This window comes from Capricornis sumatraensis, chromosome 11 (genome assembly GCF_032405125.1).
Source record: "Capricornis sumatraensis isolate serow.1 chromosome 11, serow.2, whole genome shotgun sequence".
NCBI lineage: Eukaryota > Metazoa > Chordata > Mammalia > Artiodactyla > Bovidae > Capricornis > Capricornis sumatraensis.
In genome coordinates, this window is record NC_091079.1 from 11,881,917 (window position 1) to 11,905,602 (window position 23,686).

General features: G+C 36.7%; 1 protein-coding gene across 1 annotated transcript in view; it reads right to left on the reverse strand.

Annotated features, from left to right (window-relative positions):
• The window catches only part of ADGRB3 (adhesion G protein-coupled receptor B3), an 878,910-nt gene that overhangs the window by 155,286 nt on the left and 699,938 nt on the right, over positions 1–23,686 (reverse strand). Inside the window, exons 16-18 of the mRNA XM_068984093.1 lie at positions 17,563–17,689; positions 15,842–15,945; positions 11,858–11,960 (exon numbers count right to left, since the gene is read on the reverse strand). Coding sequence (XP_068840194.1) covers positions 11,858–11,960; positions 15,842–15,945; positions 17,563–17,689 — 334 coding nt within the window. The remainder of the gene's footprint in view (positions 1–11,857; positions 11,961–15,841; positions 15,946–17,562; positions 17,690–23,686) is intronic.

Consider the following 23,686-nt stretch of genomic DNA (forward strand, 5'->3'; position numbering starts at 1 on the left):
TAGATAACGCAGAATCAAGTTATAATCTGACTTAAGGTCATCATTAAAAACACCATAAATAACAAATGTTGCAAAGGATGGGAGGAAAGGAATCCTTGTACATGGTTGGTGGGAAAGCAAATTGCTACAGCCACTATGCAGAGCAGTATGGAGGTCCCTCAGAAAACTAAAAACAGAGTTACCATATGATCCAGCAATTCCACTCAATGGGCATATCTGGAGAAAAGAGACAAGTACCACAATGTTCATAGCAGCACTATTTCTAATAGCCAAGATATGGAAGCAACCCCAGTGCTCATCAACAGACGACTAACCTAAGAAGAGGCAGTATACACACACACACACACACACACACACACACAATTACAAAAGAATGAAATAATGAAAAAGATATTAAAAGAATGAAATAATACCATTTGCAACAACATGGATGGACTTAGGAGGATATTATGCTAAGTGAAATGTTATACAGAGAAAGACAAATACTATATGTGGAATCTAAAGAATAAAACAAACAAATGACTATAACAAAACAGAAGCCGAGTCACAGATGTAGAAAACAAACTAGAGGTTACTACTGGAGAGAAGGAATGGGGGGGCAAAAAAAGGGTAGAGCACTTGAAGGTACAAACTGCAATGTATAAACTTAACTACAAGGATATATTATACCACAAGGGGAATATAGCCAATATTTTATAATAACTGTAAATCACAGTATAATCGTCAATAATTGTGAATCAGTATGTTGAATGCCTGAAACTTTCTTAATACTGTGTATCAACCATACTTAATTTCCAAGTAAGCACCAAAAAAAAAAAAAAAAAGACAGCAAACCACAGCACTATAAGCTGCCCCAATATTTTGCAAAATATTTTAGCTCTCTTTGGAGAGAGGACACTATAGGAATGTGGAACCAAGTCATTTCTAAGATTATTTGAGACTTAATCACAATCTCTTTCCTACTGTCTCGCTATGCTCTAATCACTGGAGAACTTGGCATTGCTTATTGTAAATCATATGACCTTTAAACCAAAAAGAGTAGATGAGATTCAAAATGTCAGGGAACTCCCAAATTATTTATTTTCCATGTATGCAAGGCTACTATATCAAGAGAATATAACCAATACAGTATTATAAAGTAAAATAAAGTAAAAATAAAAAGTTAAAAAAAAAGAGAGAATATACAACCCAGTACTATCAGCCATGATAAGTCTCCCTCTCCAAAAAAAAAAAAAAAACTCCAAAACTTACCAAAAACAAATTAAAAATTGAACAGAAAACGGATGAAACCTGGAATCAGATGCCCTACTGTTGAGCTACAAGGTCCTTAAAATATGATTCAACTAATCATCTCTTATCAAAGAAAGGTCTCAGAACAAGCCTTTAGTATTTTTCTCAACTTCTTTCTCTTTATCATAAAACAACAATAACATAAAAATTGATCTATGCTCAAATTATTCCAAATAAGCCCCCCAATGTACAAGTGACTTTACTGCTGTTATGTGACCCCTTATTTTATAGATAGAGCCACAGCTTCATTCATTCAACATTTATTGATTCCATAGCATGTTTCAGTTCAGTTCAGTTCAGTTCAGTCACTCACTTGTGTCCAACTCTTTGCGACCCCATGAATCGCAGTACACCAGGCCTCCCTGTCCATCACCAACTCCCGGAGTTCACTCAGACTCACGTCCATCAAGTCAGTGATGCTATACAGCCATCTCATCCTCGGTCATCCCCTTCTCCTCCTGCCCCCAATCCCTCCCAGCATCAGAGTCTTTTCTAATGAGTCAACTCTTCGCATGAGGTGGACAAAGTACTGGAGCTTCAGCTTTAGCATCATTCCTTCCTAAGAAATCCCAGGGCTGATCTCCTTCAGAATGGACTGGTTGGATCTTCTTGCAGTCCAAGGGACTTTCAAGAGTCTTCTCCAACACCACAGTTCAAAAGCATCAATTCTTCGGTGCTCAGCCTTCTTCACCGTCCAATTCTCACATCCATACATCACCACTGGGAAAACCACAGCCTTGACTAGACGGACCTTAGTCAGCAAAGTAATGTCTCTGCTTTTGAAGATGCTATCTAGGTTGGTCATAACTTTTCTTCCAAGGAGTAAGCGTCTTTTAATTTCATGGCTGCAATCACCATCTGCAGTGATTTTGGAGCCCCCCAAAATAAAGTCTGACACTGTTTCCACTGTTTCCCCATCTATTTCCCATGAAGTGATGGGACTGGATGCCATGATCTTCGTTTTCTGAATGTCGAGCTTTAGGCCAACTTTTTCACTCTCCACTTTCACTTTCATCAAGAGGCTTTTTAACTCCTCTTCACTTTCTGCCATAAGGGTAGTGTCATCTGCATATCTGAGGTTATTGATATTTCTCCCTGCAATCTTGATTCCAGCTTGTGTTTCTACTAATACTAGTGGTTTTAAAACTTGAAAGCAAAAAAAAAAAACCAACAACAACAACAACAAAAACCACTCGAGAATCACAGTGAGTGGGCAAAGTTGATCAGTAAATGAAAGTTATAGAATAATGTTGTTGGTGCTAAATACAGAGGTACATACCACATGCTAGGGCTGCCTTGGTGGCTCAGAAGGTAAAGAATCTGCCTGCAGTACAGGAGACCTGGGTTCAATCCCTAGGTTAGGAAGATGCCCTGGAGAAGGGTATGACTCCAGTGTTCTTGCCTGGAGAACTCTATGGACAGAGGAGGTGGGCACAGAGAGACTGACATGACTGAGTGACTAATATGTTCACTTACTTTCCAGCACATGCTATGGATGTGTTGAAGGGCTACACAAGGATGATTTACCAGCTTCCAGAGGGTGGCAGGAGTTTTATCAGACGAAGTGAAAAGTAAGCACAGAGGCAAGGATGGGTCCAGTGCACATGGGCTAGGATGCTCCGGGAAGCACAGAAATGGGCCTGCAGAGTGGGCCAGAGAGCAGATGTAGGAGGCCAGATGCTCTGCTGGAGGCCAACTCAGCCTGGAGAGACATGAGTGCTTTCATAACTCATCAGCCCCGAAAGAGTGCCCTTTTTATGTCCTGCAAATCCAGTTTACATACTAGAAGCAGCTCGGAATGTGGGAGATGTTCAGAATGTGGGGTAAACCTCATGAGTCCTACAGACCCACTATAGAGTTAGGAGAAAGGCTTAATCAGGTGGGTGCTTGCTTTTCCCTTACATTTAGGAACTTTTGCACAGTAATATGCTAATACAAACAAAGGCTAAGTGAGCAAACCAAAGTAGGGAGAATGTTCTGGCATTCTAGAACTAGAAATCACGAAAACCAAGTCTAAGGTGGGATGGCTGGGATAGACACCAGTGACTGGCCAATTTGAGGAGTTTCTAGGTTATCTGGAAAATATTTGTGTACAACTGCCTAAGAATAAATGAGCAGAAATAGCTAGAGTATGTTTGACACTCTCCAAAGCCCTGCTAGCACACAAGTCTCCCTGATTATTTCTTGGGGAGTTTTGTCCAGCTCTGGAGACTGACCCAAGCACACAAATTGAATGTCCAAACTGGCTTCCTTGTCCTTCAAGATTAACTGCTTCCTGATACAGCAACCATCTGAGTCACTCCTTATCGTCACATCATTCCTCTTTCATCTCCGTTGCTTGTTCCAAACCCATTCTTCACATTTATCTTTTGCTCTGTTTTGAAGCTGACTTCGATAATGTGATCCTTGGCTCATGCCACACAAAATTGGAACCATAGAGTCAGGGGGCAAGAAGGTTGAAGTGGGTCAAGAGAGTCTCTCTAATCCCACTGCCTCCACTCTGTGAGCCCCATGCCCACAGGATACAATAAACCTGACTGCCAGGAGCCAGAGGAAATCAGGAAACTAACCTACTCTTCAGTTCTGTGGTCTAATGGCTTTCAGGAGCCCAGGAGAATCCTGGTAGAGTGAGTAAGATATCTCAAAATGGACTCAAATGAATCACATGTAAGCTTACTACATCCAGATCCTTTTACAAACATCATAGCAAGTCAATAAACGGGATTCAAAAAAATCTAAATAAGAAGCTTTGACTTCAGCCACAGGGATCACAAACACATTTGAGACAAAATAGACCGGCATTTGGGACATTTCTGGCAGGAAGTGACTTCTATGAGTGAAATTATGAAAAAGCACATTTCTTTTGAAGGATGAAAACATTATTTTACATGACTTCTCAAGTGAGAATATTCACATTTGTGGGCTTTCAGAGTTTCTTTAACTAAAACCCAGAAACCAGCTTGCCTTTACAGCAAGTCACCCATCACTTGGAGCTTAAATCAGGTCTTAAGAAAATAGTCTTGATCACCATGCTGGCCTAGATTCTGTCTAGTTGGGGACCCAGATCCTCGTAAAACTAACCACAGCTTTTAGTTCCATAGATATGAGCCTAACCGATGAATTCAAATAAATGCATTTACTCATTCAACCTAGCCTTGCCCTAAGAAGTGGATAGCCTGGTTGGAAACAGGTAATAGGGTACAAGACAGTAGTCTTGCACCAGGAATCACAGAGTCTCAGAGCTGGTGAACCTAAATGTGGAGGACAGTGAAGGACTTCCCGCAGGAGGAAGAGTATCAGAGGATGAGTACGAGTCAGATGAAGATGTTTTGGAAATCGGATGGAGTGCAGGGGAGTAACAGTGTTCCAAGTTGGGAGGAAGCAAGGAATAAGTGACCTCCATGATTCTGATGAACTATAAGTAGATTGGTATTGCTACTGTGATAAAACAAAAGTCAATAAAGTAGAGCAAAAACGGAAAGGTCAGCCCAGGTCATGTTTAACATTTCTCAAGTTTCATAAACTGCAGAGCTATTTCTGAATACAATTTATTCCTGAGCCGCAATATATTAATGCAAGAAAATCAGTGACTAGAAGCCTTCATAGATAAATAAAACATGCTCACTTGTGTCTGAGCAGAGTTTGAAAATCACTTCTGCAGTGAGTGAGACAATAACAGATGTTTGTCCAAGGGAGTGGAGCGGTCAGATTTCACTTTTAGCTCCATGACTTGTGTTACAAGGTAAAGAGTGGGGTTCCTGATGCTGGAAGCAGGAGACTAGTGAACGTGATTCGTAGCTGACAAAGGCAAAAATCTGGATTTGAGAAATAGGCGAGGGTACACCTGGCACAGGGCTGGCTTATTCAATTTACCAAGTGACGGAGAAGGAGATAACTCTCAAGAGTTCCAACATATGTAGCTGGGTTGGAGAGAACAGAAAACACATACAATTTATATTGTATAAGACACGGACATTTCTATATAATTTGTTTGAGTGTGGGGTGGAGACAAAAGGGGGGAATTTAGTGATGAACAGAAAATTTGACACAAGGATATCTGAATCTCAGATGTATGTCCATGAGGCATCGTCATCACCATCACTATGATCACAGCAACTGTTTAAGGAGTTTTATAAAGTGCCTCATATGTACTGTCATGTAACCTTGACAGCAATACTATAAGGGAGATACTGAGAAGAAGCTAAGGTGTAGGGAGGCTGAGTATCAAGCCCAAGATCACACAAATAGAAAGCAGGAGAGGTAGGGTGCTTGGGTCCCTCTGGCTTAAGATGCCTGATTTTTACTTTTACCCCCAAGAGATGGATGTCTCCAGGGAAACCTAGAGAGCTCTGACCTTCAAGAGATGGGCAGACTGTTTCAGAGGGTATCAGGAGAGACAGATGGGTGGATGAAAACACACAGTCAATACTTCTTCCCAGAAGCTGAACACTGATACATTCAGAGGCCAGGCATGGAAGCAAACGTGTAAAGAATGTGGGTCTCTGGCAAAAGGCGGCCATGGGAGAAACGGCTGAATTAGAGAGTGCTTCACCCAGTGAAGTGACTTCCCTGGTGGCTCAGACGGTAAAGCGTCTGCCTACAATGTGGGAGACCTGGGTTCAATCCCTGGGCCGGGAAGATCTCCTGGAGAAGATCTCCTGGAGAAGGAGATGGTAACCCACTCCAGTATTCTTGCCTGGAAAATCCCATGGACCGAGAAGCCTGGTAGGCTACAGGCCATGGGGTCAAAAAGAGTCAGACACGACTGAGCGACTTCACTTTCACTTTCGCCCAATGAAAGTATTCAAATTCAAGACTTTATTTTAGAAAAACACAATTCTGACAACGTAAAGACATCTTCCATTAGAATAATGACAGCCTTCTAGTTTGGCTCAGTTTTACTGATTATCTCTATACAAACTATATAACAAAAATATGACAACATAGGAGTGCCAATGCCTTCTCTGGATAAAGATGAAGTAAGCACCAAATGTAGGAAGAAAACTGTGTACAGTTTGTGACTTTTACAAACTGCTCCAACACAGTTTTTGTATTTTTTGCAAGACTGAATTAAAAGACATGGCCTATTATATAATTCAGTGGTCTAAACATAAGGAATTATGAGAGAAATTCCTTCCAAAGAGTGATAGAGATGTGTCTGCATATCTGAAATAATTTGTGAAGCTTCCCTTGACCTGTCAATAAGAACTTCTGCTAGGTCTCCTGGATCTCCTGGGATTAAAGTTAGTATCTATCTTCACCCTCTCACATTTAACTATTATTTTTTAGAAAAAGGATGTCTATTCAGGATGTCTTTATTTTATAACACTTTTGTGTTCTTGGTATGATACTATATTGGTGCCTGTTACTTTAATCTTTAATTCTAGGAGCTGTCTAGGAATGCACAGAACAAGGTGTTCAGCTGGCCTTGTATTTGAAAGGGTCATACTCCCGAGTCTTGCAGAGTCAGCTGCAAGACCTTTTGATTTAGGTAGATCTATCTACAGTCAACCAGAGAAGGCAATGGCCCCCCACTCCAGTACTCTTGCCTGGAAAATCCATGGACAGAGGAGCCTGGGAGGCTGCAGTCCATGGGGTCGCTAAGAGTCGGACACGGGACTTTGCGACTTCACTTTCACTTTTTACTTTCATGCATTGGAGAAGGAAACGGTAACCCACTTCAGTGTTCTTGCCTGGAGAATCCCAGGGATGGGGAAGCCTAGTGGGCTGCCATCTATGGGGTCGCACAGAGTTGGACACGACTAAAACGACTTAGCAGCAGCAGCAGCATCCATAGTCAACACTTCAATTATGAGCTAAATACAAAAGATTGATCTTTACTGATAAACTAGTGTCTAGGCAATTATTATGGTGGATGTATCAATGGCTTCCCTTTGGTGAACATAAAGGTATTTAACATATGCAGATGAGATATTATAGCTAAACATGTCTTAATCTTAATGGACTGCATGGAAGATTCCATTGGCGCCTATATCCCGTACTTTTTAGAGATGAGGCCCATAGTTTTATCCCCAGTTGTACTGAGTCCAGACACTGGATTAGGAGGATTCCTGATTGAAAGATGCTGACTAAAGGCACAGATGCCTGCTTCTAGAGTGTTGCTCTGTCCACCTCAAATGAGTGTGCTTATAAGATGTGATCTAAGTATCTAAAATGACAGAGACCCACAGTTTCACTGTGTTTACAGAACAGGTTTTGCTCTTGATTTGCTCATAAATGTTTATCTAATAAATATATGACTGTCTGATTCAAATTAGACTTGGCTTGCTTTCATTATAACCTGGTAGTGAGTTTATGGTTGTGGGGAGAAGTTCTCTCTCAGAATCTTCTTGGGTGTTCACTGCTACCTAACCAAAAAAACAATTTCGCTAATTTTGGCTTCCATCAGCAAAAAGAATGCTATGAAATGGTTAATATGATAAATCATCTCAAAGTGTTCTGGAAAAAGATAGGTATACATTTTTGTGATAAAAAAAAAAAAAACTATTCTCTGAAAATATGTTTCCAAAATACTAGGTCCAAAATAATCTACATGGCTCAACAGAAAACATTTGCATACTTTAAAGTACAAAGGAAATTCTAAAAATAAACAACATTTGAGTGATGAAAGAACATCCTGGTTGAAATTTAAAATGCACAAAGAAATCAAAGGGCAATGACATTTTATGAGATAGCTTGAAATACAATGAAGTCAGTATAATTACATTTTATCACTGCATTTTAAGAAGAGATATAAGGAATTGCATTTTATTTCTCTCTCTGCTGCCAGCAATTGAATCTATAGTTCAAAGATTTGAATACATCATATTTTAAACAATGGATCATTTCAGCTTGTTTCTATCCCAACTCAAAAGAAGGCAGAGATACTCAGTAGTGAGATAATTGGATCAATTATAATTCGGAAAGCAATTCAGAGAAAATTCAGTCTGACACTTCAAAACTATTCTAGACCTCAGCATCAAATACAGGTTTCTACAAAAACTACCCATGACACCTCTCAGAGGCAATACCAAAGAACCTGTTCATCAAGAAGCCCTCTCAGATGTTTCCAAGTATGGAATGGTAAAGCATTAGTCAGAGCTTATCAGGGAAATAAAAGATAGGAATTTGATCAATTACAAAACACCCAGGGCAGTGATGGGATCCTTCACACAACCTAAAAAATATACTGTACTCATTGATCATATATTACTTTTTAAAAATATTCTTTTGGAGTTTATATAGATCATAATTTCATATAGATATTTCATTTTGCATGTTTTCTTTTTTTTTAATCATTGATCTCATAACAGTGAAGCAGGTACAGCTTTTCACAAACTGCTATTTCACATAAAAAATAAAGTAAGGTGTTTACTTTTTTAAAAATTTACAAGGCAATCACACTTGACCTAGCTAGATTAAGTTAAAAAAACAAATAAAGTTTTCATAATAAAATTCAAAAAAAATAATAAAGTAAGGTCGATTAAATTGAATTCAGCACGTGTATCATAATCAAATATACAATTATTTTCCCCTGGAAACCTGATATTGTTGAGAGTGATTACAAATAAAATCCTAGTGAGTTACATTTTTACTTCAAAGTCACTCCATAGGGGATTGTCCTAAGCTAAGAAGATCATTTATTCAGACTTAATAAAGCAAAATTAACATAACACGAGAAAAAAAAAAAACAAAAATTTTTCATTTTCTTCATCATCACCACCACTTACCACCCGCTCCTCCCCACAAGCATAAACAACTGTAGGAGCAGAAATCAGCACAGTCTGTCTGGAACAGAACCACCAGGATCCCAAAACCACATAGAATCTATTCTGCAAAAACAAAACTATGCTGACTTTTTTTTTTTAAACCAAGCCCAATGTCAGTCATGCTGCATAATCAGAAATGAAAAGTAAAATTAGACTTGTCTTATCTTGCCTTTGATGTCATAATAATCACAGATATCCAAAAGACATTCTAACTAAAAAAAGAAAAAACCAAAAACAGGACATTGAGAAACTGGAAAAGCCCAAGTGGGCAAGTAGAAAGTAATTTCTCAAGACTACTCTAGTTTCTAAGTATTACTATGATTTAGACCTATTCAACATAGCACTCACTTGCTACATGTAGCCACTGAGCACTTGAAATTCACCTGGTTCAAACTGGTATGTACTATAAGCATAAAATACAAACCAGATTCTGAAGACTTTATTTAAAAATGTTTTAAAATATTGTATTAACATCTGAAAGTGTTACTTATGTTAAAATGGTCATCTTTTGGATATACTGAGTTAAATACATTATTGAAATTGATTTAGCTTATTTATTTTTACTTATTTTAAAGTGGCCACTAACATATCACTATCAGATATGTAGCAGGCATGTGTGGCCAACACTGTATTTGTATTGTACAGCAATGATCCAAAAGAAATAGACAATAACCATTACAACATGTAGAAAACCTCGTGGGAAATTCTACTAGTCAAACCATTTGGCTCAGAACTTGTAAAAACTTTGGCACATAGTATAAAACAGTTTTTATAGCATATTTCCTACGGAAGACCATGATGTTGGGAAATAAGAGTGTTTGGAGGGTAAAACATGACAGAAAGGGAGGCTTTGGTGGGAAAAATCCCAACATCAACCACCAGCTAAAGCTAACTCTAGCTCAACTTTTTCTGGTGCCCAGATCCAGTAGGTGACTTCTGCTTCAGAGGGAAACTCTCTTTTTGCGGGGAGGTTCAAGGATGAAGAGATAAAAGAATTATGACCAGGTGAGAACAAGTATAGGAGTTCTTCTAAGATCCTGCTCAGGGAACAGTAAGAACAGGGGTGAGGTGGGTGATGATTGCCTGCTCAGCATTCTTGGGCTTCCCTAGAGGCTCAGCTGGTAAAGAAGCCCCCCGCAAAGCGGGAGACCTGGGTTCAATCCCTGGGTTGGGAAGATCCCCTGGAGAAGGGAAAGGCTACCCACTCCAGCATTCTGGCCTGGAGAATTCCATGGACTAGTCCATGGGGTCGCAAAGAGTCGGGCATGACTGAGGACTTTCACCCCACTTCACTTCCAGGCCCCTGGGGGGTGGGTGTCTCCCACGCTACACCCGTACCCTCCCCCGTCACTGCCCCTCTCTCCTTTCCTCCCCAGCTAGTTTGAGCCCACCCCACTGCCCTGTGCCGCCCAGCGGCCCCTTGGCTGGCTGCTTCTCACACTTCTTTCTCCTCTCAGTTTCAACTGCACCTCCCTCACTCTGGCCTTTCTGTCTGACTTTCCTTTTCCCATGCATTTCTTTGCAAACTTATGTTAAACAGTCAGAAGAGAGACCTGAAATATACTTTAATAGACTGCATTTTCTTATCTCATCAAAGGAAAGAAATGGGGGGGGGAGCGGTTGGGAAACAAACCCTAGGCACTCAGATACATGAAAGGTGGATGCACCTTTTACTTCTGCAGGGCCCCTTGCTGAATGCTTACTTCTGTTCTGTTTTGTTTCTGTCTGACCCTTCACTGTCTCCCAGTCTTCCTGCAGCCCAAACAATACAGGTCAAAACAAATCTTCATCAGAATCATCTAAGTAGTTTTCCAGGACTCTCAAGACCTGAAATCAGTTCCTTTGGGTGGGAATCAGATTCTGAGGAGTGCAAGTTTAGTAAAATAATAAAACTATCCATAATTTTCTGATGTTGATGTCTGTCCTACAAATACCTAATATATTAAAAGAACCAACTGAAAAGTATATTGGATGTTCCAAGAATGACAGGGTATAGGGAAAAAATTTCAATTATTGACCTTAGTATTTGAAAAAAATTAAGAACAGGCCCAAACTGACAAATATTATCAAAGCATTTTTCAACATGATTTCTTTGAGATTAGGGTCATTTAATTTAAGATTTCTATTAGTAGTTTCTTGGAATGTGTTTCAAAGTCATTTAGTAAAAAGACTGATAATCATTTCTCAAAACACATGGTTATTTAACTCAAGCCATACATTTTTACATTCTGCTGAAAGTGATTATTCAGTTAAAGAACTACAATACTGTTTAAGTATAAAACTACTTTTTGGTTAAGTTAAATTTTTTTGAAGGGCATAACATGTAGAGTCACTTTCACCTAATGTTCTCTTCGATTATTGTCTAAAAAAGCTTTTTGGTGGATTTTCAAGAGCTATGTTACACTTGTTAGCAATTTACAGTTGAATTTAGGAATCAAAATGTTAATAAATTAGGCCAAAACACAGGAAATCTTATTACAATTAGGATAATGAATTAAAAATTCGTGCTTTTGATGTTTCAAAGTTTTGAACTCACAGAGCTTTGATATAATGTTTAATAAACACATATTTCTACTATTATAAACAGCCTCTCAATCCCCAAGAAATTAAGTCAAAGGCACGTATTTCTACACTGGAATACATAAAACTTTTATTCAGAACAAGATATTTTTACTTTTAAAAACAATTTTATCAGAAATTCCCCATTTTATTAAGAAAAAAACATTTAGATTATCAATAAGCAACTTTAGGTCACAACATAAGCACAGAAAGAGAATCAAAATCATCACCAACCATACCTTATTATGTGTCTGAGTCTGTCCAACCAGGATGAGGATGTTGGATGAGATGATAGACAGGCAGAAGTTAATTAGAATTATGGACCTCTCAGAGCGGATGTACCTAACCAGAGAGAGAAAGAGTGCCCAACTTTAAAGTTCAAAGGAAAGATGAAAAATTCTCTATTACACAAATTGGCGAAACTCATCCAGAAAAAGATAAACTAAGCTGCAGGCTTTACATGAGAAAACACATAAAAAACAGTCATTTTTAAGAAAGATTATGGCAAAAACCACCACAATATTGTAAAATGATTAGGCTCCAATTAATATAAATAAATAAATTTTAAAAAAGAAAGATTATTCTTTGAGACTTAATTTTATAGTGACATGTGATATCCAAAAGACCTTTAAATTTTCTTTTCTTTAGACCTTAGTGTAGACAACATGGCATTTCTGACAGAGGCTAAGTTGTACCTCTGTAATCACCATACATTTTATTTTACTAGAAATAAAAAATTTCTTTGAACTACGTAAATTAGTATAAGAACTTTTACTACATATGTATATATAATATGCTAATTATCACCAAACTCATCAATGGGTAAAACTCTAGAACCAAAAAGAAAACAAATCCACACAAATTCTGAAATATCCCCCCATCCTCGCACCATTTACTAGAAAGATGCCATTACTTTCATGAAAGCACATTTTCATCCACTACGTCATTATCTCAAGTTTTTTTAAGTACTTAGGTTGTTACTCTTTTTTTCTTAAACTCTATTTTTCTTTTCCTGAGTAATTGTTCCAAACCAAGAAAACAGAAAAGGAATCTTTATTGCTAAAAACTAACCCAGTCCACAAATTATTCATCATCAGGCTAGAAAATTACTTGGCGTCTGCCATATTTTACCCTTATGAAGAAGAGTTTATATACGGTCTGTCACATAATTTTTAAGTGCATCAAGAATGTTATTCATGGAGAAAACTGCTCAGAATCAAATGTTCTACCAGCTGTTTACCCTAACAGGGTAGAAGTTATTTTGCTTTCCTGTACCCACTGGCAAATCACTGAGTGACAGTTAAAAAAAAAAAACACAAAAACTAAGATGTATTTGTCCTTGCTGTGTATTGAGACTGTTTGATTTGTATTAGAACATGAAATCACTGTCCACAGCAGTCATGGGCTTCCCTGGGCAGGGTTACATGGGGGTGCGAGAGAGCGGGAGACACTTTAGAAAGTAAATCTATCAAAGTTCTTTCTCTCTGTTGTGAGGAATATGAAGGCAGAGGCCCTACATTCCCACATAGTTCAGAAAAGAGTGCAGAACAGAAACAAGAGTAACAATAAAATATAAAAAGCAATTTTAAATATAAGAGAAACTTCCTTTCTTCACAGAACACAGGAGCCTAAGGTGACTCTCAATTAAAAAGGAAAAATGGGCTCAAGAGTAGGTTAATCTTGTCCTTGCACCATCAATATCTAAAAATATAATAAACCACACACTGGGATACTGAAAACATCATCAAATGTTAAGTTGCTTCTTATTTTGTGGGTGGGATAAGAATCACAAAAAGTTTAAGGACTACACAAAACTGATGCTTTATGTGATATTAAAGGCTTCCATGACACCACAAGTACACAGATATTATTTAAAAGTTTTCATTGATATTATTTAGTCAGTAAATAGAAGAATCAGGATAATAAGGACCTAGACTGACCAACCTGGAGAGTTTTTCCATTTTCATTTCCATTGTAGTATTGTTGCCTTAAAATTGTATTAGTTATCTCAACTTTGAAAACTTTTTATGAAAATGTTTTATGTTTTAAACAAAATTTGTGAATGCATCATTTCAATATATGGGCTGAAAGGACATGCTCAGTTGCTCTTTGATGTAATAACATAACTCCACAGAATATATTTGTAGGTAGAAGAATGTCAGAGTGGATTCATTTTTTGATGAACATTTATAATAAGCTATATGAGATACCAACAAATTTCAAAGTAGTAATTATACGTAAAATAATTCTGATGTTCACACATTTTATATATCATTAGGAAAGCAAAAATTATAAATCTCTTAATTAAAAAAAAGGCAGTTGGATCCTGAGCATTCATGCTATAAGAGCCACTTAATATCAATAGTTTTTGAATCTTGAAACTTCTATCAAATTATCAATATTACTTCAATTCTTCTACCTGTAGACAATGGCCACTGTTAGGAATTCAAATTTATGTTGTTTCTGGGTACTGTCTTTTATACTTCTAAGTGTCATGTCAAAATTAGGTAGATAATTTCAGTTGGTAATTCCTGGAAAACTCTTATAATAGGTGATTTTCCTGGATTTTCTGTACTACAGAAAACTTTACTAGGGACTAATTAATCCCATACTTCTTGGATAAACTTTTTATATCATTTATACCAGCAGTGTTTGTGCTAGCATTAGCCATATGTGTTGAGGTGTGAAGAAAAGTTGGAACTGGTGGTTTAACTCTATGCAATGAGAAATGAAACTTAGTCCTGAATATCTCAGTGAGTATGAATTATGATGCTACTGATGAACTGTGATACTATTACCTAGTATCCTGGCCTGTAAACACTGCCTCATTTCCTTAGAAGAACATTTTAGGCAACTGTGGGAGAAAAAGGCTTCTTTCCAGTCTTTGCCTGTCTTGCTCTTGTATTATCAGGACAATGCCTGATTGACTGAGCCCTGAACCCAGGATTCTACTGTCTACTATGTGATGCCTAGACCAAGCATCTCTTTCATTTCATGAGACTGATCATAGATTATTATATTGTCTTTCTTAGCATTTCACTACCCTTCATGGGAAGGCAGAACTTCTGTTACATATCTGCACCAACAGACCAAGAATGGATACATACTTTAGTTTTGTATGAAGTGTAAAAATTTTAATACCTTTGATAATATAATATCCTGGACAATTAACTTTTGTCTTCAAAAGAGTAAAAAATGTAACAGAAAACATTTTTTTTCCAAAAATAGATGTCAATCAAATGACCTTTCTTTAATAAATTATAATTAATTTTTGGACAGAATTTTTTTATATTAAGTAAAAGATAAGTAAAGTACTATGGCTGGAAATCTTTACAATTTTAATATTTCAGATATTCAAATAATAATATGCAATTATGCATTTATTAATATAGCAAGTTTTTAGAATAGTTTTAAATAATAAAAATGGATATAAAAATGTTTAACATTTAAAAATTTATTGGGAAGTTTTGTTACATACTAGCTAACCATATGTTAGTAGACATAATAAGCCTTACAAGTCTAATGTTCTCATTAATAGAATAAGAACAAATCTTAGGAAAATATTATATTTTTACATAATATCAAGCAGATGCAATTTCACATATGATAGAACAGTATTTTTCAATCACTTCCTCTTGTCCATGTATTTTTTCTGACTTTTTTAAATCAGTTTGTCAAAATCTGACTTATCGGAAACATTCAACCAAGAAACCTTTTCTAAAGCTTTATGGTATTTATTATGTTAATATATTAATACTATAGAAGATTTTACTCATTGTCTGGGACACATTGACTCTATGTGTTTAAAACAAGAATTTGTAGACCATATTTCTATAACAGAGAAATTAATTTGACTGTATCAATTAAACTCTCAAACTCAGTAGCAGTTGGGATAAATAGGAACCACACATAGACTGAATTTGGGGTATGAAGAATACTTGGGGATAAGCAACTTGTTGAAGACTACCATCATTTGAATTGAGTGTGTGTGTATGCTTCGCTTCTTTTCTTATCATAGGAAAATATAGAGAAGAAAATTAAGTAAACACCTACTTAGCACTTTTGAGTTCATTTATTATAGTTCAATCAAAGCAATTATAGCTGTTTTAAAGGTACTTTTTCCAGTAAATCAAGAAAACATGAGACATGTAATAGTTATCATATTCTCTGATTTAACTCTGAATAACAGCACTCCATTTGAAGTGTGTTAACTGATTACATACCTCCATAACGCTGCATAGACAACTGCTAGGGTGACCAAGGCCAAGCAAGAAAGGCCACTGCCTACGATCAGGGTAACTGAAGGTGTACTAGAGGATTCCATGATCTGCAAATTAAACAAAAGAAGCACACAAAAAAGAGAGAGAGAAAGAGGATTTTTAAAATTAATTAAAATAACTTCTAAACTCAACCAAACTATCATAACACTCAAAAATAGCCAATATAGTTGTTATAGTAACCAGATAATTACCCAGTAACCACTCTGTTCACATATTCTCAACCCCTAAAATGACTAATTCTAGCTACTCCCTCTCTCCCACTGTGAAGTAATGAAGGCCTTAAGAGTTTTCAGTGCTTGATTGTGGCACATACCCACTTATTGCTTTCTAAAATAAATCACTGAAGTTACAACTTGGTCAGCATTAATGTGTTAAATTTTCTCTAGCTGATATTTGAAGCAGTACTCATTTTTCTTCAACTAACAACAGTTCAGTTATTTCACAATATGCGTTTTTAGCGAAATGTACCTTGATCCTCCTATTTACAATGCATTTATGTTATACAAATCTGGTAACTAGATATTGAAAAATGTTCAAACTTTCTGACTTTTGACAACTTTGCTTTAAGTCAAGTAACCTCTCATTTAATTTCAGTAGCTTGGCCTCCTAGAATATAGAGGAAAATCAAATTTCAGATATAAGAGCTAGAATATATTTTGTGATTCTTTTTTCTGTGAACAAAATATACACTTAATTTTCATAGTCAATATCATTCTCTAAATATATGACCTTGAAAAGTAAAACCTTATATATATTTTTAAAATGTATAAAGATCACAAGTAGTCACTGATTTGAGAGATTTCTTTCTTCAGACACTAACATGGTACTAACTAGTAAAATCTACTGTTTTTTCATATTTTTAGTATTGGAAGTTTAAAGAAATATACTTTAAGATCAAGTGTGTTCCAAATCTTAGATATGCACAATGAATTTTATAGATATTTTTGGTTATCAAAATAAGTAAGAGTGATGCATATTTAGGCCAGATTTAGACAGAAAGTCACATTATCTTAATAATTATTTCTTACCATTTCAATTTCTGAAATAATTTTTCAAAATACCTTTGATGAGGATATTGTTTTTCTTTCAGACAGTTTATACAGTTGCCTGTTTCAGAAACTAGTTCTGCAAACCTATATACTTCTAAGGAATGATTTTACAGTTTCTGATAGTCCATACTTTCACAAAAACTTCATTTAATGTTTTAAAAATAAATACCCAAGAACATCCCAGAAAACCTGTACTGAAAATATCCAATGCAGATATGCAATGTGTTTGGCTATAGTGTCTGGGGTCTTCATTCTACTACTAACAGTATCCTTACAAATCCCCCAGAACAGATTTCGAGTTCTAAAATAAAGGTTAAGCTGACAATTATTTTTATTTGAAAGTTTGCAGCATATTAGCAATATGATTGGACTACATTCTTAAAACTATACTGCAGAAATTTCAAGTTAGAAGACATAAAATTGAGTAGAATTTAGTTATAGCACACTAACTAGAATTCATTTCACCAAGCCACTGTAGCTAAGGAGGAGACGAACCCAATTTTGCCACCCTGCAACATTTTCCATTTCCCGATTTAAAATGCAGTTCCCTGGAGAAACACTCTCCACAACGTCCCTGCCTTTGCATTAAAGCCGTGTTTTCCCTTTGTTACTTACTATTTCTCTAGGTTGCTGAGCCAAAATGGCGAAGGTAGAGAGACGATCACATAAGCATTTCGTATGGGATGCATCGGTAAGCACAGTTTTACATCCCTGGGTGGACCACGTTCCCAAAGAATCGTTCCTGCAAAGTGTAGGGGGAAGATCGGGATAAATATGCCTGACGGCCAATTCCGTAAAGAAGAAAATGCAGTTTAATTGAGAGAATCGTCTACTGTAATTCCCGTACAGGAAAAAGGGAAAAAAAAAATCTACTTGTTGTTGAATAGGACGTAATTTAGATGCATCTCCAGTAAGGCAAAGCGAGAGTGTTTGGAGGAAGCAGGCGGGCGGCGGTGCAGCGTGCAGAGAGCTGTCCAGCGCCGGAGGTGCTGAAACCGGGACTGACTCTGTCCAGCCCTCTGCGAGGAACGGCGGCAGCGGCGGCGGCACGAGCAGCCGCCAGAGCGTTGGCAGCCACTTCCTATGCTCATCGGATCGTTTCAAACACTCAGAGTGTAAAGAGCCTTTTCACATTTCATACCAGCTCTGATTCCCGTCCCGTATTTTTGGATCGTGAATGTTGGCTTTTAAAACGAGGATTTCTCTGAAAAGCCTGCCTAAAAGGTTAGATAGCTCGTGTTGGGTGATAGAATCTTCTCCGCTGTTGGTTAGGGATTTTTTTTTTCCTCCCCTTAGAATTAGCTGCTGTGAAAATTTCACCCTGGAAATGGGAAGCAGCACCAGCAGCAGCAGCGGCATCAGCTGGTTCCGACTCTCATTGCCTTTGCCTGGTATCCAGGGGAGGGGTGGGTCTCAGACAGAAGCTTCCCACTCCACACTTCACTCAGCCCAAGCTCTTCTGAAGCCCTTGACATTGCTCCCCCAATCCCCACCCATCTCTCTTCCCGGGGTGGGGCATTAAGCATTAAGCTAACCTGGAGTCTGCTACAACATTTAGCAGAATAACTCCACCTCAAAGTCTGGTAGGAAAGGGGAAAGAGGGCCTGCTTCAGTGTTCCCTAAAATTCTAAAGCATATGGTTTATTTCCCACCCCAGAAGAACAATAAAAATGGTATCAACCTACGTCTTCTTGAGGGGGTTAAAGATGGGGGAGAATCCTTCCACCCCCGACTGAATTACTCCACAAGAAGAGGAAGGAAAAAAGAAAAAAAAAAGCTATGGAGTTCAACCAATCAACTTGATTATCATTACACGTGTTATATACTGAATGCACCAATTGTCACCTCCCCTCCCTCAGGCATGAAAACTCTCCGACTAGCAAACCTGTGTGTATGCGTGTGCTTAAATTTCAAACCAAGTTACGATCTATGTTAAAAATGACTCTAAAATTCCAGAAGCAGAACACATGGCTTGATGTTAATTTTGATAAGGTACTTTTTATTTCACCTACTCCATATCTCTGAATGCCTAAAGCTATTGGGCTAAATATGAATGCAGTCTATTTTGAAGCTATTTCAATGACAGAGGTTTCACTGTGATAGCTGGACCTCCAGGTTGAGTTGTAAAATATAATTCACACTCTCCCTATTTTGGTATTTAGATGCAACATCTGTTTAACATTCATTAATTTTATTTTAATATTGATTTGATATCATTAATATTCATTACTCAAAATACTGTTAGTTACAACTTTTTTTAAAAAAGAAAGAATAGACTATATTTGGGAAGAGGCACATAAAAATTATAACTAAGTTTACCTGAGTACTTCTAAGTATTAGCCAGCTAATATGAGTCAGTTAAAAATTTGGTAGGTCTCTTTTCTTTCTCATGATGTCATAGAACCATATATATATATAATTGACTGTCTGTCTCTTATATCTTATCTTCTTGTGACAGTTAAGGCCAAATAAAAATGTTTATCTCAGTAGATTAAAGTTTAAAGAAGAACAATACATTTAAGAGAATCTGACAATTTTTAAAGCATAACATTGCATTATTCATCCTGGATAGCAGCTTTTTCATCCTGGAAAGCAGTATTTCTACTCTCAAAATGGAGTCCAATACTTACGCTTTTCACATTATGTAGCTATGACCAATAAACCAAAACAAAGTCTTAACCAGGAAAGAACACTTTACTGCAAATAAGACCTCATATGAGACAAAACGGCATGTTTATATTTAGGTAGCGAAAGCTTGTTTACTCAAGAAAATGTTAGGTATCACTAGCCTTTGACTGTCAAATATAGTCTATGTTCAATATAATGTTGCTATACTCTGAAGATCATGTAAATTTTATATGACATCTTTAGAAAAGTAGGTCAATTTACTTTGCTCTGCTTAATGATGTAGTGCTGACCTGATCCAGCCCCAGGCAAAACTGGGAAGTAAGTGACACTGGTTTCCATTTTTTAATCTTTCATACTCCCAAGCATGAAATGTTTCTAATCTCACTGGGCCCCTTTTGATGGATCCCCTCTTAAGGTTACATAACCTCTGTCCTTAGTTTTCTTTGGAATTATTATCCCTTTGCTGATGTTAGCTGATTAAACTAAGATAATAAAAATGACTGAGCACAGTTTGATGTGTTCTCTTCAGTTTAACACAGTCATAAAACACAAAATAATGCATCTGATGGCAGAACATCAGAATATGATCAGATGGGTAGGAGTGAAAATTTTGATAGGTGAGGGGTAACTAGTAACTTCTATACTTGGTCACTTCCAAGAGTTGAGTAATAATAAGTGTGATGCCATCAGATGTTAAATTTTATACTGTTCCATAAAACCTCTTGATATTATAAAATCGCTAGCATACACATTACTATTATTACAAAAACCATATGTGTCACCATATTTTCAAACAGTTCATAGCTATTCCGACTGTACAAAATTCTTTGAAAGAATGGCACACGTATCTGATTGATTTCAGGGAGACCTTGTAAAACAAATTGTTATGGTGGTAGAGATAATGTGAAGCAAAACAGCTTCCTTAGTCTGCACAGAACAAGATTTTAAAACACGTGGACTATTCCAGCAGTCACATTATTCTTCTAATTTCAGAGATTTGCATGCCATGATTAATGGTATAACTGTGAATTATTCTTAGTTATTAAGTGTACCTTGTCATCAATGGGGCAAGCAAATACAATGAAATATGTATGAACATTAAAGATATAATAAGACTAACAGACTGAGGATGTCAGAAACAAACACAAAATGGTGATACTGAAAAATTACATCTTTTTTCTTTTCATAGGGTCTTTTCTGGACACTAATTTCTTTTCAAATAGTTTTCAAAAATAACTAGGCCTGCACATATAACCAGCACATTCTTTGTTGGCTACACCTACATTCACCCATGTTAGGCATTAGCTATCATCTGTACCTCTTTTCCTTCTTCCTATTATTAGGCTGGATAAAAGAAGAAAAGAGTCTTCCTGTCCCAAGTACTTGAAAGTACAAACTCACAAGCACAGAATTCTGTGAAAATATAAGACCCCAAATCTATTACTTCCCAGCATACTATTTATTTGAGGCCTTTCCCAATTTTCTAAGAGTTTATATGATATTCCTCTGGATCTGAATTCATTGTTGGGTTCTTGATTTCATGGGAGAATTAAGTAATATAGCATACAATTATATTCTTTAGCATTTAAGATTAAAGAAAAAGATTATCCATTCACTCCAATGAAAAGTTGTTAGTAAAAAACTTGATAGCAAAAACTCACAGTGACACATTTTAAAACTATGTCAAGAAAACAAACTTGTATCTTTTGAAATACCAATACAGCTAAATATTCCTCTCAAATCAGTCTTTTATAAACTGTTTATACTGCTTCATGGTACATCAATATGTCAAGTGTTTATCATGAATAAGTGATACACTTTGGGAGGTTTATTATAAAATCTCAGGATTTTGATGGTCAGTTTATTCAAAATCAAAATAGCTACAATATCACTTCAATTGGCATGCTTCAATTCATGGGGTCGCAAAGAGTAGGACATGGCTGAGCGACTGAACTGAACTGAATTGAAAAAATTAATACATAGCTTCTGAATACACTGTCCTTAAAACATATGTGCACTGAAGGAACGTGTTTCCCAATAATGGTCATTAATGTCTAAGAACTAGGTGAATCTATCACTTTTAATGATATGCTACACTCAAATATATGTCTCTTTGTATAAATTATTCTCATAATACAGAAATTTTGGAGTACAGATAAGGAAATGTTCTCAGTTTTGAGTAGAAACAGTCTTAGAGGGTAATCTAGTTTCCAGGACATTGGAAATACTGAGAAATTTGTTATCTCTAGCAACCATTACTATGTCAGAATACAATGAATCATAAAATTAGGAAGTTTTGTGAGAAGTAACCTTAGTGATCACCTAGCCCATTGGTTTTCAACATTTATTGTATATTAAAGCCATCTGGAGACCTTTAAAAATTAAAGTCTGAGGTGGGGCCTGGAATTATTTCTTTTCCCCAGATGATTCTAGTGTGCAGCCAGGGTTGAGAAGCACTGATCTATCCCAAACACTTACTTTTACAGATGAGGAAAGTGAAGCGCAGTGAATCTAGGAAGCTTGTTGAAGGCACAGAGTGAGATACAAGGTTGTCTTTCTCATTCCTAGAGATTTTTTTCAATATTAAATTTTAGATGTAATCTGTTTTAAAACAGAATTAATGAACAGTCCTATGAAGTATAAGGTCTGCATGTCATGTTATCTACACTTGCAAATAACATGGCCCTTGTGTAGTGGTTTTTACCAAGAATGATTTATCGGTGGATGAAGACAGTTTATCAAACTGTTGTGTTCATCTTGTTTTTTACGTGAAATATACTATGACATGTAACAAACACTTTTTCATGACATAAAGCACCTTTCATATCTAGTGAAATCATTTATAGTTTTGGATGATATAAAAGTTGAAATTCCAAATACTGAAAACATGATAATAAGTAAAAGTAATAAGCTCCTTTTCTTTCTAAAAGTGATATCTTCTGTATTTAGGTTCAGTAGCAGATTATTTAAGATTTCATAAATTATCATAATGGCTGTATATAGTATTATATACTAGTATACACATACATATATAAATCATTTTTACTGTAAAAAGAATAAAAACAACATAAAACATTAATATTTCATTCACTGTCAAGAAATTTAGGAGTAAGGAAGAGCACTTATCATCCACTACTGAACCTGAAATTAGTAGCGACTTCTCCATACCTTAAATACCACCATAATCCCAATTTTTCATCTCAGTTCAGTTCAATCGCTCAGTCATGTCTGACTCTTTGCAACACCATGGACTGCAGTATGCCAGACTTCCCTGTCTATCACCAACTTCTGGAGCTTACTCAAACTCATGTCCATTGAGGTGGTGATGACCTCCAACTATTTCATCCCCTGTTGTCCCCTTCTCCTCCTGCATTCAATCTTTCCCAGCATCAGGGTCTTTTCCAAGGAGTCAGTTATTTGCATCAAGTGGCCAAAGTATTGGAGTTTCAGCTTCAGCATGAATCCTTCCAATGAATATGCAGGAATGATTTTCTTTAGGATTGACTGGTTTGATCTTCTTGCAGTCCAAGGGACTCTCAAGAGTCTTCTCCAACACCACAGTTCAAAAGCATCAATTCTTCCGTGCTCAGCTTTATAATTCAACTCTCACATCCATACATGACTACTGGAAAAACCATAGCTTTTGACTAGACAGACCTTTGTTGGCAAAGTAATGTCTCTGCTTTTGAATATGCTGTCTAGGTTGGTCATAACTTTTCTTCCAAGGAGTAAGCGTCTTTTAATTTCATGGCTGCAGTCACCATCTGCAGTGATTTTGGAGCCCCTCAAAATAAAATCTCTCACTGTTTCCGCTGTTTCCCCATCTATTTGCCATGAAGTGATGGGACTAGATGCCATGATCTTAGTTTTCTGAATGTTGAGTTTTAAGCCAACTTTTTTCACTCTCCTCTTTCACTTTCATCAAGAGGCTTTTTAGCTCCTCTTCACTTTCTGCCATAAGGATGGTGTCATCTGCATATCCGAGGTTATTGATATTTCTCCCTGCAATCTTGATTCCAGTTTGTGGTTCATCAAGGCCAGCATTTCTCATGATGTACTCTGCATATAAGTTAAATAAGCAGGGTGACAATATACAGCCTTGATGTACTCC